The sequence below is a fragment of the Pantherophis guttatus genome, chromosome 4 (genome assembly GCF_059756535.1).
Source record: "Pantherophis guttatus breed Tessera chromosome 4, ASM5975653v1, whole genome shotgun sequence".
NCBI classification, from domain to species: domain Eukaryota; kingdom Metazoa; phylum Chordata; class Lepidosauria; order Squamata; family Colubridae; genus Pantherophis; species Pantherophis guttatus.
The window spans coordinates 118,452,824-118,466,992 of NC_142066.1; the positions used below are offsets into that span (position 1 = coordinate 118,452,824).

Here is a 14,169-nt window from a genome sequence, read left to right on the forward strand (position 1 = left end):
GGGGCCAGCGCAGCAAACGCCGCCCACTTTCGTTCCCGCCCTTCGTTGCGTCGCCAGCAGAGTCGTTGGCCGATCCGCGCACTCTTCTTGCCGCCGCCGTTGCGTACGCCGCGCCCAACCGAGGAGACCGTCGGAAAGAGGCGAGCCGGTAGGGTCGCTTCAACAGCTGCAACGGCCAGAGGAGAAAAATATTCGCGTGTTCCTTTACTTCCTTTTATTAATCGCCGGCCGAAATGCCTCGCGGAGATCGGGAGAGCGATTGGGTGAGTGAGGTAACGGACGGCGTGGTTTAGTAATGGCCGACTTCCCCCCCCCCCACATTCATTGTGTCCTTAACGGGTTCTTTCGCGGGCAGTGGGCGGGTAAGTCTTCCAAAGCCAGGAGGAAGAGAAAATGGCGGGCGAGGGGCAAAGGAGGGGGGGGGCTAAATTCGATTCTCAACGCTTTTAAAAGCGGCGCGGAAGATTGTGGAGGGAGGCAGGCGAAGCCATGAGCGTTTAATGGCGGCCTGTTGCACGTTTGCTTTAGTGTTTCCCTCAGGCGCTTATCTGGCCGACAGATACAATAAAATGCAAAATACAGAAACAATGCACAGGCGGAATTTTTCCCAAGTATATTTAGATTTCAAAAAAAGAGTAGTCATTTATACATTTACGATCGATCTAGCAAATAAGATGGTAGGTTAAAGGGAAAAATGGAGTCTTCATTATCCGTAACATTTTGGCGCGATTATTGTTCGCCGACCTTCTGAGGCAATTTACGGGGGGAAAATTGCCGATCTGCTTTTGTTGTTTTTGGGTTTTCCGGAAATTACCGAAAAGGGTCCAGATGATGAATAATAATTGCTTTTCTCTGATTTTTCGGCCATGCTCGAAAGCAGCCGGTTACATCCGTAGACTAAGAAAACTCTTGATGACGAGGCGATTTTTATTAATGCAGCTTTGATACTATATTTAATTACAGTACACATTTTTATAGTATATAACTACAAACAAACAATACACTGGAATAATTTATATCTGCTTAATTACATCGTTTCCAATGCATACTATCAGTCTGACGAATAATTACAAGTATTTACTCAAAATTCTATACACGGCAATGTTTCACGTGGTTATAATAACCCTAAAATAGGATAGGGGTCTGAATATTTAAATACGCAGGAGTCAAGGCCGCCATACGTGATGGAGTCGTATTCTGAAACGGCATTGCGCGAAATGTGTAGCTGATACAATGTGGAAATAAAAGTTCTTAGGGTTGTTGCGGAAACGGCTATCTGGATGGCGCGTTGGTGCCTGTTAGGATACTAAAATGCGGCACAATACGCCATTAGCGTAGGATCTAGAGATGACGCATAACTTGTTCGTTGGAACACTTGGTGGCGCAATTGGCGGGACTTGGTGTCTCACAAGGAAGACGTTAATAGAGAGGAAGGTTCTGGAAGGGCCGGCGGCCGTTGGGAAAGAGGAGGGGACAGTTATGGCGATTTAAATGTCCTTAAATCCGGTCGAGAGGTAGTTCAGTAATATTTCGCTCTACCGACGATAACAGGAGGGCCACGGACTTAGCAGTCCTAAATGGACACGTCTAGAGCGAAAGCGCAACTTTGCTACCTCTTTAATACAGTACTACAAAGGGAGGGCAGAACGCATGCGCAGAAAGGAATAAAGTACTCGTTCTCCTGGGAACGAGTCTCCTCCCACCCTCGGTGTTCGTCGGCGCCATTTTCTCTTATAGTCCGCTGAGGAGCTCGGGTTGTCGGAACCGTCACATGGCGGAGCCATCTTCGGTTGGGAGGCGGAGACTCGCCTGCTCTCAATGTTAACCGCTTCCGAGGTGAAGCCTATTTTTTCAAATGGTTTCTTACCGTTTCAGAATCACACTGGCTGTAGCCGGATAAATCTGCAAATTTACCATAATATATTTTAATGTCTGCTTATGCAGGGAGTTTCATATAAATTTACACATCCATGTTTTAGTCTAGAAAGTTACTTATGGTTCAGTTAAACATTAGATTAAATTAGGCTATATTAGATATGAAAAATTTTGAATGAGACTACAATTTTTTTGGATCAGGTTTTCATAGGTTACAAATGGACTAACAAGGATAACCAATGGAAGAACATTGAATGGGAGTGTTACTCTATGGTAACACTATGAAAAAGTACTACCAGATTTCTGAATTTTAACCAACAATGTTTATTAAAAACATGAACTTTTTTCAGTTTTTTTCTATATTTGTTGGAAAGGTTGCTATGACAACCCTTTTGATTTAAGAATAGTATATACTAACTTTGACATAGGGAAGTTTCTTATTTTTGAAATGTTAGATATGTACAGGACAAAATATCCATTCAAAAGTTTCTAGTATGACTTCCTGTTTGATTAGAGAATAATGGATAGTTTTGTGCAACAGACCAAGTTCCTTTGAATCCCTGTTCAGTTAGGATTAATGACAGAATGTGTAAAAATAGTATGGCTCAAAAGGCCTGCATAGAATATCTGTTTTAAAACAGTAAAATTATATTGTCTTTTATTTGATTACTTATCATTCACTTATCACTGTTGGCTACATTGTTATTTTAAAACTTCCTTTAGTCAGAAGGGCCTACTCACAAATTTCTGTTGAAGTATCCATCACAATAAAGACAAACATTTCTCCATCAAATCTTTACAAACCTCAAGACATTTGAATTAATGTATTTGTGTGAATAAATAAAATTAAAATTTAAACAAAGGAAACAAAGTTTCTGTTTCAAATTAGTTACATGTTTTGGGAAGGTGATTTGGTAGGTTAATAATGATGGCCCTTGCAATTCATTTTTATTTCAGTTAAGTGATACCAGATATTTTATTCTATAAATTATCTCAATTCTATATTGTAAAAATAGTTTCAGTTCTTTCAGGCTATTAACTTTTGCATTTAAAATACAGCAAAAGTGTATAGGAAAACCAATATTAATATTAAATATAAATATGTAGGAATTACAATTTTTTGAAATTTATTTTACTGTAAATCTTTAATAAAATGTAAATGGTGTGTGTACATACATACACACACATATATGCTTCTAAGTTATCTTTACCAAACACCCAAGATGTAGACTATCCTATATATTGCTCAATATTTTTTTAAAAAGCCAATATTGTAAAAGGTATTGTAAAAAAATTTTTTTTGTTTTAATCAGAGGGAAAAGGAGCAGTTCCGCAAACTATTCATTGGCGGCTTAAGCTTCGAAACAACAGAAGAAAGTTTGAGAAACTACTATGAGCAATGGGGAAAATTAACAGATTGTGTGGTAAGTTTTGTTTATTTGTGGTTAATAGAATAACGATTTGTATTTCTGCCACGTTTTGAAAATGAAGAGGATGGTAAGTCAAAATAATATCTGGTATTTATTTTAGTATTGTGATCCCATATAGTGGATTACAAATCATGATTTCTTTGCAGTAACTGTCTACATTAAACTAAATTACAAATAACTTAATATTTTGGTATTACATGCTAATGTTAAAGCACACACAATGCTACACAGTATGTCCCAGATTTAGTTCTATAGTTCTGAAGAGATGTGACTAGTTAATCAAAATAATATTGAGTTACTGATGGTGCAACATTTTAATTTAGAATAAAGTGTTAAGTTCTTAAGGTGCAAATTGTATACCGTATTTTTCGGTGTATAAGACGCATTCCCCCCCCCCCCCAAAAAAGTGGGTAGAAATGTCTGAGCGTCTTACACAGCAAATGTTACTGAAGCCCCGTCGGTCCCCACTCTTTGGCCTCTGCTTCCCAGCAATTTGCCTCCTTGAAGCAAATAGCCTGGTCAGCTTCAGCACAGACTGATTTAGCATGAGTAGCTGATTGGCGGTTGGATCTGCCTCCTGGAATACCGCCTATCAGCTGTTCCAGGCTGCGGGGAGGCGGGGATCGTCGCTACCTCTGCATGCCCTGTTCCAGGCGGTGGGGATCCTCCCCAAAAGCTAGATGCATCTTATAGTTCGGAGCGTCTTAATACGGTAGATATGTCAAGGCTGTGATAGTAGAGGAGGGTCAAACTCAAGGCACCACAGGCGCCCCTGACATGAGTGATGTTGAGCAGACAACACCCACCCCAGCTACGTCCACCCCACCCCCTAAGATCAAACATAACCCTCATGCGGCCCTCAATGAAATCAAGTTTGACACCACTGTCCTAGTCGTTTTTTCCTACCTAAGGCAGGGCTACAACCCAATTTCCAAGTGAAACAAGCTGGGTCTCAAGTATAAAATTCTTTGTTATTAAGAACAGGGGTCACCAACCTTTTGGACCTCAGGAACCACTAAATTCATAATTTTAAATCCTGCGGACCACTAATATACTTTTAAAAAAAAGATAAATAGTATTTAGTGCAATATAAAAATGCAAATAATTTTTCTGCGGATCACCGCTTGGTGACCACTGTTTAAGAATATTATGTGACATTTTGAGCCACAAAAAGGCATTGAATTTCTCTTGAGGACTATGCTTATACCCAACATTCGTGTAGGCCTTTAGCATAGTTATTAAATTTACTGTTGCGTATTAATGTAACTCTGTGATGTTTTTGCCCCTATAACTTCTTTAGTTAAATATAGGCTTTAATATAAGTTTCCAAGTAAATGTATTGAGCATGAAGTTTAAAGTGCAATTATTAATGAATTGCAAGTGTACACAAAATACCTATTTCAAACAATCAAAGGTTTGAAAACTCATTGTTGGGTTTTCCATTTAAAATACTTTTATTTCAAGAATATTATTATTATTTTTAATTTGATTTATATGCCGCCCTTCTCCAGAGACTCAGGGCTGCTTACAATGCGCTAAGCAATAGCCTTCATTCTTTTGTATATTTATACAAAGTCAGCTTATTGCCCCCACAACTGGGTCCTCATTATTGAAGGCGAATCAATTATTTTTCATTTTTAAAAATTGTGGAAAGTTTTATCAATGATAAATAGTATAAATGTTGGAAATGCCTGGCAATAATACTTCAATCATTCAAGGAGATGTTTTAAATTTGTCATCTTGTAGGTAATGAGAGATCCTGCAAGCAAACGTTCACGAGGATTTGGTTTTGTAACATTTTCATCTATGGCTGAAGTTGATGCAGCAATGGCTGCCAGGCCTCATTCAATTGATGGAAGAGTAGTTGAACCAAAAAGGGCTGTAGCCAGAGAGGTAAGTTTTGAGGTGTGGAGCAGCATTACAAAATGCTTTTCTACCCTTTTATAGAGGCAGTGGTTTTAAAACATAATAAATTCAGACGTTGCTAGATTCCAAACTGTAGATAATATACTTCATAAGAGAATAATAGTTAGGGATCTGCATATGATCACATCCAATAGGTAAAAAATAACTTAAAAGGATACAATATTCAATAAAATAATAAAAAATAATCAGTGTTAAAACAGTAATGGTGACAAAGGTACAACTTCATTGTAATAGGAAGAAATTTAGAGGTATTTTAGAGCAGTGTAGGGCAATTCATGACCAGAATTATTTTAGGTGTGCATTTTTCAAATATAATGAAAACTCTCACTGTCCTGCTTTGAAATTGAAACATTCTATATTATTGGAATGAAAAATGTTTTTCAGATCTTTACCAATGAAACTCCTGATTTGCACAAGTCCATGGAATAAATCAGTTTTAAATTTATCTCCTTTGCCCAATACCAGAACCCCTTAATTTATAACACTATAATTGTCCCCAGGGAGAAAGATGATGTCCGCCCTTAGCATAGTCAGGTTTTTTTAAGTTTCAATATACTATTTTTTCAAGGAATCTGGGAAGCCTGGAGCTCATGTTACTGTAAAAAAATTATTTGTTGGTGGAATTAAAGAAGACACTGAAGAACATCACCTCAGAGACTACTTTTCAGAATATGGAAAAATTGATACAATTGAAATAATTACAGACAGACAATCTGGCAAAAAGAGAGGCTTTGGATTTGTAACTTTTGATGACCATGATCCTGTGGATAAAATTGTGTGTAAGTATCCAGAAATAAATAGGTATGTGAGTGAGACCTTAAGATTGCAGTTAAATTGTTTGTTGTGTGTGTGTATTGTAGCCATTGCCAGATTGGATTTTATTAATACTAAAGTTGTTTGTGTTACAGTTACTGGTTATTTTTAGTTAGTCTGAAAGCAAGTTTGTTACCTTGCTACTTGCAAACTTAGGTAACAATCAGAGGCAAGTAATGAACACTTTAAGAGTGTTTCAATAAAGTGGCTATACTTTAGTATTTGGAGAATTGATGGGATGATACCAGACTTAGTAATTTCTTTACAAAAACAGTAAGCTTTGCTGGACAGTGATTCTAAAAATTAAATTCCTGCTTCAGAGCAGGAAAGAAGTGTAGAATACTGGCTTGTGATTTTAGGCCAATATTAAGATATTTCAGGCATTCTGGATATTCAGGTAGTTCTCGACCTACGACCATAATTGAACCCCAAAATTTTGTAGCTAAGGAAAGTATTTGTTAAGTGAGTTTTGCCCCATTTTATGACTTCTTTTGACACCGCTACAAGTGAATCACTGCAGTCATTAAGTGAACCATTTGACTATTAAACAAATCTGGCTTTCCCCATTGACTTCGCATGTCTCCTGGAAAGGTTACAAATGATGAACATATAATCCTGGGACAGTGTAACTATGATAAATACAGGTAGTCCTCAACTTAGAGCCATTTGTTTAGTGACTGTTCAAAGTAACAATGGTACTAGAAAAAATGCTGTAACCATGTTTCACACTTAACAATTGCTGGAGCATCCCCATGGTCATATGATAAAAATGTGGATGCTTGGCAACTGGCTCATGTTGGAGTGACCTGGGTCATGTGATCACCTTTTGTGATCAGTCAAACAAAATCAGTGGGAAAGCTAGATACTCTTATTAACTTAACGACTAAATTGATTCATTTAACAACTCACAAAAGTCATAAAATGGGTCAAAACTCTCTGAATCACAATCTTGCTTAGCAACAGAAATTTTGAACTCGATTGCAGTTGTAAATCAAGGTCTACCTGTACATGCCAGTTGCCAAGCATTCAAATGTTGGTGGGGATACTGCAATGATATATGTCAGACATGTCAAACTGAAGGATGTGGTTAGATCTGTCCCCCAGGGCCACCCTGAAAATATGTGCACAGGAGGCATTGAGTGTGCGGTGTCTAGCATCCCCAGTGAAAGGGAATGACGGCACAACCCGCAAATGCTTCCCTTTCACCAGGATTGGTCCCGCCCACCACATTAGAAAGCCACGGCCACCAGCAGCATTGTCAACCCTTCACCCCTTCGCTCATCCCGTCCTGGGCAGGAAGAAAGGAAGGAGAGAGATGGGAATGAGAAGAAGGGAGGGAAATTGGAATGAGTAGGACAGAGGGTCTGAGGGAAGTCTTCATCCCTTTGCCACCGCACCCCCCCCCTTCTTGGTGGTCTTCCATCCTACCACTGAGGATGCTTTCCTTACAAAGCTGGGTCTCATCACATGGAGAGGGAGTGGGCTTTCCTCTGACCCATGCAGTTTGCCCTCCCACACCCAACATAAGCAACCTGTTCAAAGAGCGAGCGCAGCAGCAGCCACTTGTGGACGAGGTAAGTGCTCGTGAAAGCGGGGCTGGGCTGGACTGGGATTCTGATGGCTCGGGAGCTCGAGGGCCAGACTGGAGTCCTCCGCACTGTCTGAGGGACAGCAAGGCTGTCCTCCAAATCCAACTTCTGCCTTGACAGATCTCCGGAGATCAGGATGGAGTAGGGGGGAGTTGTGTGAGGGGATCCAGTAAGCCAGGATCCTTTCCATAACAATTGGAAATGGCGACTCCCTTTCAAGAGGGGCCAGCCTCCCTTGTGCCGGGTTAGGAAGCACTGTTCCTTTGCCACCACCTCTTATTCTCCAGAGATCTGTCAAGGCAGAAGTTGAATTTGGAGGAAATGGCTTCCTGCAAAGTTTTTCTTCTCCCCGCTTCCACATACAGCAGCACCCTCCACATCTTGCTTTGCTGGGAGAGGGCGTTGGACAGGGAATGCCAATGATATCTGGGATTGGGAGAAGAACATCTCCTTTGGCATGCTGTGCACATGCAAGCACACACATACCATGCACACCATTCCAAGTTTGGAGACTTTTATCCACATCTGAATTTGCATACTTCTTGGGCTTGGATTTTTATTCCTCTGGATAAAAATCCCCAAACTTAGAATGCAGTGTGTATACGCACTTAGCTGCCAGCAGTTTGGGGAGGCTTGTGGGGCACCGAATTGTCCCCATGTGGAGCCAGTGTGACTTGTTCGGTCTCAACCCAGGTGTCCTGAGTCAGCTGCACCCAGGGAAGGGTGTCAAGCTAGCCACGCCCACTTAGTCACAACAATCCAGCTGTGACCATCTGGCCATGCCCACCTGGCAACTATGAGTTGTCATGCAACTGGCTCTTCGAGGGCAACCATAATGCTGATGCGGCCCTCAGTGAAATTGAGTTTGACATAAGTGAATATATATAAGTGATATAAGTGAAAACAAGTTATGTCACTTTTCATTGCTGTTGTAATCTTGAATGGTTATTAGACAAATTATTGCTAGCAGAGGAATTTCTGTACTTTGAAAGATTGCTGAAGCTATCCAAATTGATGTGTAAAGCTCTGAAACTTAGGAGGAAATATTGACTGCATGCTAGAGTATACTAAGAAATTCAGTTATTGCAGCAAATCTGCCTGCTATCTTATGAGAATTACTAAAGTTAGAACTGAATATTTTTAAAATTAACATATAGGAGATAGATCAGTGGTGGCTAACCTTTTCCAGATCTCTGCCTCCTGCGCATGCACAGCAGAGACCTGAAGACTGGTTGGCAGGAGGTGCGCACGCATGTGCGGCAGAGCTTAACTGGGCGACGACTCACGTGCCCACAGAGGGTGCTGCATGCTACCTCTCGCATGCGTGTCATACCTTCTCCATCACGGGATAGATGTATGAAAATGAAATTCACTCATCCTTCATACGCAATTCTTTCAAAAAAATCTCTTCAAACGTGATGTTGTAACTAGTGATTCAATTGAATTACATCTTCTGATTAAAATTAAATTCTGTTTTGCTAATAAGCTTGGTCACTACTCTGAAATTTAAGTTGATATTTTTATTGTTTCTCTAAAATTTTATATTTTAACAGTACAGAAATACCACACAATCAATGGACATAATGCAGAAGTAAGAAAGGCTTTATCAAGGCAAGAAATGCAAGAAGTCCAAAGCTCAAGGAGTGGAAGGGGAGGTATGTTTGAACTGCATTATATTTAAATTAGTTATTTTAAAAAATAATATAAGGTAATTTTAAAAAATATATTTTCAGGTAATTTTGGCTTTGGAGATTCACGTGGAGGTGGTGGAAACTTTGGTCCAGGACCAGGAAGTAACTTCAGAGGTGGATCTGGTAAGTCAGAAAATCACTAATACAATAAATACTTTCTGATAACTTCGACTGCATATTTTTGATCCAGGACTTCATAAAATTAACAGCTAAAAGTAAATCCTGGCAGCCAAGCATACTTTGAATGTTGTTTTATAAGAATTTGACTCATGGTTTCTTCCACAGATGGCTATGGAGGTGGTCGTGGATTTGGTGATGGATACAATGGATATGGAGGGGGACCAGGAGGTTAGTTACTGAATACTTCTATTTTTGAGATATTGAAATGATTTTTAAAAAATAATAATGAAATAGCAGCATCATTTATATTAATACAAATTATTTAGTGGATGTTTTGTTTGCATCTAAAAATTAATTAACATGTAAGTATTGGGACCTCCAATCTGGTTTATGTCTGTTTTTCTATTTAAGTGTTGAATATTCATAATGTTAGTCATTATTTGTCTAAAATCTATTGTAGATCATGCACATATTGTCTAATATAATTTGATAATTCTAAGTTCTGTTCAGTTTTATACATATGTAAATACTGATTGAGGGCTAGTTTGGCTTAGTTGTGGCGCCGTGCTAGGAACCAGAAGACTATTAATTATAGTCCTGATCTAGGCATCCAGCCAAATGACTTTGGGCCAGTCATTCATAGTCAACCCTCGGAAGAAAGCAAACTGTAACCAACTTAGAATGTTGCCAAGAGAATTGCATGGACTGGTCCAGATGCTAGAAGTCAAGGCTCATTTGAAAGTACCCAAATTAATGTAAAGTATGTTATAAGTATTATCATATTATATTATATATATATATATATATTATATTATTATATAAGTATTTCAGCAAGTAATAATTAATGCATTGTTCAACCAAGGCATAGACACTGCCTACATAAACTTATTTCAATTAATATATGAAAAAATGTATTACAATATTGATGTAAATATTTCTGATAACAAAAGACAGAAGTCTTTAACCAACCAGTGGGATATGGATGTAAAAATACTTTAAATAACAATAGTTTTGACTGAGAGTAAAATTCAAATGGGGGGAAAGAGCACCAATTCAAAGCTAGGCTTGCAGCCAAACTTCTTGATCAGAAGTTATTTTGTGATAAATTATTTCTAATTGAAAACAGGACTAAAAAGAAATTACTGCCCACAGCGATAAATCTTTCGCCAGAGAAAATAGTCCTCTTTGTTTATTTGAAAAGTTCCAAAAAAAGTTCCAAATTGTCTCATTATAGTTAATGAGATCCCCATATTATGATCATGTAATTGCTATCTTAAAATGATTTCACTTTATGTAGATAGTTATATTACAAGTGTACTTATGTAGTTTTACATTATTACAGGTGGCAATTTTGGAGGCAGTCCTGGTTATGGAGGAGGAAGAGGTGGATATGGTGGAGGAGGACCTGGGTACGGCAACCAGGGTGGGGGCTACGGAGGTGGATATGACAACTATGGAGGAGGTAATGATTATTTAAACATTTGAAATGAAAATAGTTTCCTAAACTAGTTAAGAAATATGTACTGATCATACATAAATTTCAAAAAACAACTTGGCATGACTTTTCACAAAACATTACCAGAGTTAATAGTCAATAATGTCCATAAATTATTTTTATAATTACATTTTATATTTATGTAAAACTCAAATAATAGAACAAAGTTAGCATATAGCAAAAATATTAAAATATGTAAAATATACTCTACTAATAGTACTGTGTTTTCTCCGAAAATAAGTCCTGGTCTTATTTTGTTTTGGGCTTGAAAGTAAGCATTCTGGCTTATTTTCAGGAAGGTCTTTTTTAGGTGCAGGAGACAGCAAGCACTGAGGCTGATGGGAGTGTAGCTACCCCCTCTCTGACCCACTCTGCTTGCCCATGGCTGCAATGGGCCAAGCTCTCGGCATGCCCCGGCCTCCACGTACCCTGCCTGCTGGCCCAGCTACTGCTGGAACACTTCTCAGCCGCGATGGGGCGTGCCAAGAGCTAGGCCCCAATTGAGGCCACAGACAATGGGATGGAGAGGGCAGGGATGATGGTAGCTGCCCAAACACTTTTCACCCAGAGGGAGATGAAGCTTTGTCTGCTTGCAAAGGGGATGCTTTGAAACACAGCTAATCGCTCCGTTTCAAACTCCCTCCGCTTTGCAAGCACATGAAGCTTTGAGTTTCTGTTGGCTGAAAAGTGTTTGGTCGCTTATGGGGCACTTGGGAACGGAGCAAATCGCACCCCATAGGTGACCAAATACCTTTCGCCTCAATGGAGAAAGAGACTGAAAGCAATTAACTCCATTTGAAAGTGTCCCCTTTGCAAGCAGACAAAGCTTTGTCTTCCTCTAGACATAGCAGAGCCGGGCAGAAGCGATCCCAATGCAACGCCCATTCCATCGCACCGTGTCTCTGCCTTACCTGTGGCCACATCAAGTAAGCACCTGTGTGGGGTGTCAGGATCGCCTGTCTCCTCCATGCCTCTGCTTGCTGCTGGTGTCACTGTGCAAGCCTCCGTGATGTCCGGATCGCCTGCCTTCTCTTTCCCCATCCCCCGCCTCTTTCCACCCTCTTGTTGGTATTTGCACGTGCTTGCTGCCTCTCGTGCCCATCCCCCCAGTTTTTTTTTTCAGGGTGGGTCTTATTTTCGGGGAAGCATGATACAAAATATAACAAACACTGGTGGTATAATGCAAGGTCATATAGAAATGTTAAGAACAATGCCAAACCTCAGTTGTCTTCATTTTCTTGTTAAAAACGGGTATCTTACATGTTTGTTTACACATCTTATATTCATAGTAAAATTATATTTGAAATGAACAAAATACTTTTTTATGCAGGCAATTATGGAGGTGGGAATTACAATGACTTTGGAAATTATAACCAACAGCCTTCAAACTATGGTCCAATGAAAAGTGGAAATTTTGGTGGAAGTAGGAACATGGGAGGACCATATGGTGGAGGTAACATTGAACAAAAAGTATTTTCTGATTTCTTATCACTTAGTTGATTTTACTAACAAAAACAGAACAAGTGAGGTAGATTTATTTTTCTAAGCTGCTCTTTTTGTTAATGTAAGCCAATAGGTTCACTCTATCTTCTGAAATAAGGTTGTTTCCAAGATTTTAAGCAGCCATCATCCTATGTATATTTCGTACCCCTAGGATAAATTACAACTTTATTCAGTAGAAAATAAGTTGAATTGGGCAGTCCTGAATATTCTTTATCAGTTATTTTTAAATTTTTCCTTGGTTAATTAAAATTATAAGAGATAATATGCTCATTTAAAGCATTTAGTTCTAGGAATATAATATATTCGTAGAATTAAATTCATATATCTGGACTCGTGTGCTGTTTGAAAAGGGAATGTTATAATTTGACATAAGTATTAAAATGCTTTTAAAATGAAAGTATTTTACAAGTTTTATTGAATGATAACTAGATTTGGTAATAAATAGAATGCTTGCTTTTCATCAAGTAGCAATCTGGCAATTACTATTAGAGATTTGGCAAAATAAAGAGAAATTGTTTAGGGGAAAGTTCTCTGTTACTAATTGTTTTCTGTTTTTACTAACACAGGAAACTATGGTCCTGGAGGAAGTGGTGGAAGTGGGGGTTATGGAGGGAGGAGTCGTTATTGAACTTCTGTAAGCTTTTCATGGGTGAGTGTACATTTAATATAAAATAGCAGGTTTTCTTAGTTTTAGCTGCAGGGGTAAAAGCTTTTTAGGGTCATATTATCTTTCCTTTAAAAAGAAAATTGGGATAACTTCATAACCTATTTTTTTACTCTTTACTTCTGTTGAAACAGGCTTCACTGTATAAATAGGAGAGGATGAGCCCAGAGGTAACAGAACAGCTTCAGGTTTTCGAAATAACTTTGTTAAGGAAACACTTATCTCAGTCATGCATAAATATGCAGTGATATGGCAGAAGACACCAGAGCAGATGCAGAGAGCCATTTTGTGAATGGATTGGATTATTTAATATCATACCTTACTGTGGAGGAAGGATTGTAAAAATGCCTTTGAGACAGTTTCTTAGCTTTTTCATTGTTGTTTCTTTTTAGTGGTCTTTGTAAGAGTGTAGAAGCATTCCTTTGATAATGTTAAATTTGTAAGTTTCAGGTGACATGTGAAACCTTTTTTAAAAAAATTTCTCTAAAGTTTTGAAAAGCTATTAGCCAGGATCATGGTGTAATAAGACATAACGTTTTCCTTTGAAAAAAATTTTAAGTACGTGTGTAGAGTTAAGAAGCTGTTGTACATTTATGATTTAATAAAATAATTCTAAAGGAAATGTTGTGTAATTATAGATTTATTTAAAATATATTGTAAATTAAGGCAAGGAGTGGGTAGTAGAAGGTCCCACAAATACTATAAATTTGTTTGTTGTACATGTAATATGTTGGTTAGATAATGTTTTCTGTAAATTACCAGATTAATAACTAGATAACTTAAGGGATATCTCTGCAAAGAGAAACACCTTTTTAGATCTTTTAGATGCTGCTTCTTCAATGGCAAGTAAAGGAAATATCCCCAGCGAGGTACTGTTCCAGGGACACAGGTCTAGTGCAAAAGAACTCTTGAGAACGGCAATTAAGTTCAGCCAGTCTTAAAAGCTGTGCTGTACTTCTCCAAAGCTTTAACTTCAGTAGTTTTAAGGATGCCAACGAGAGCTGAGGGTTCTAGAGCAAAATAGTTCTAAGCTTCAGTTAAACCACTTTAGGTAAGATCTTAT

At 38.5% G+C, this 14,169-nt stretch overlaps 1 protein-coding gene across 2 annotated transcripts; it reads left to right on the top strand.

Annotated features, from left to right (window-relative positions):
- The first annotated feature begins 25 nt into the window (after positions 1–25).
- Positions 26–13,728, top strand: HNRNPA2B1 (heterogeneous nuclear ribonucleoprotein A2/B1). Of its 2 annotated transcripts, none has more exons than XM_034401892.3 (11): positions 26–263; positions 3,189–3,299; positions 5,052–5,198; positions 5,800–6,010; positions 9,187–9,288; positions 9,367–9,447; positions 9,610–9,672; positions 10,787–10,906; positions 12,270–12,392; positions 13,009–13,091; positions 13,241–13,728. In XM_034401892.3, exons 1-10 carry the CDS (start codon positions 234–236, stop codon positions 13,068–13,070), a joined length of 1,050 nt encoding a protein of 349 aa, XP_034257783.1. In that variant the 5' UTR covers positions 26–233; the 3' UTR covers positions 13,071–13,091; positions 13,241–13,728. The 2 variants fall into 2 exon arrangements, with proteins under 2 accessions (XP_034257783.1, XP_034257781.1); XM_034401890.3 differs by having other exon boundaries at positions 45–272.
- Positions 13,729–14,169: the final 441 nt, after the last annotated feature.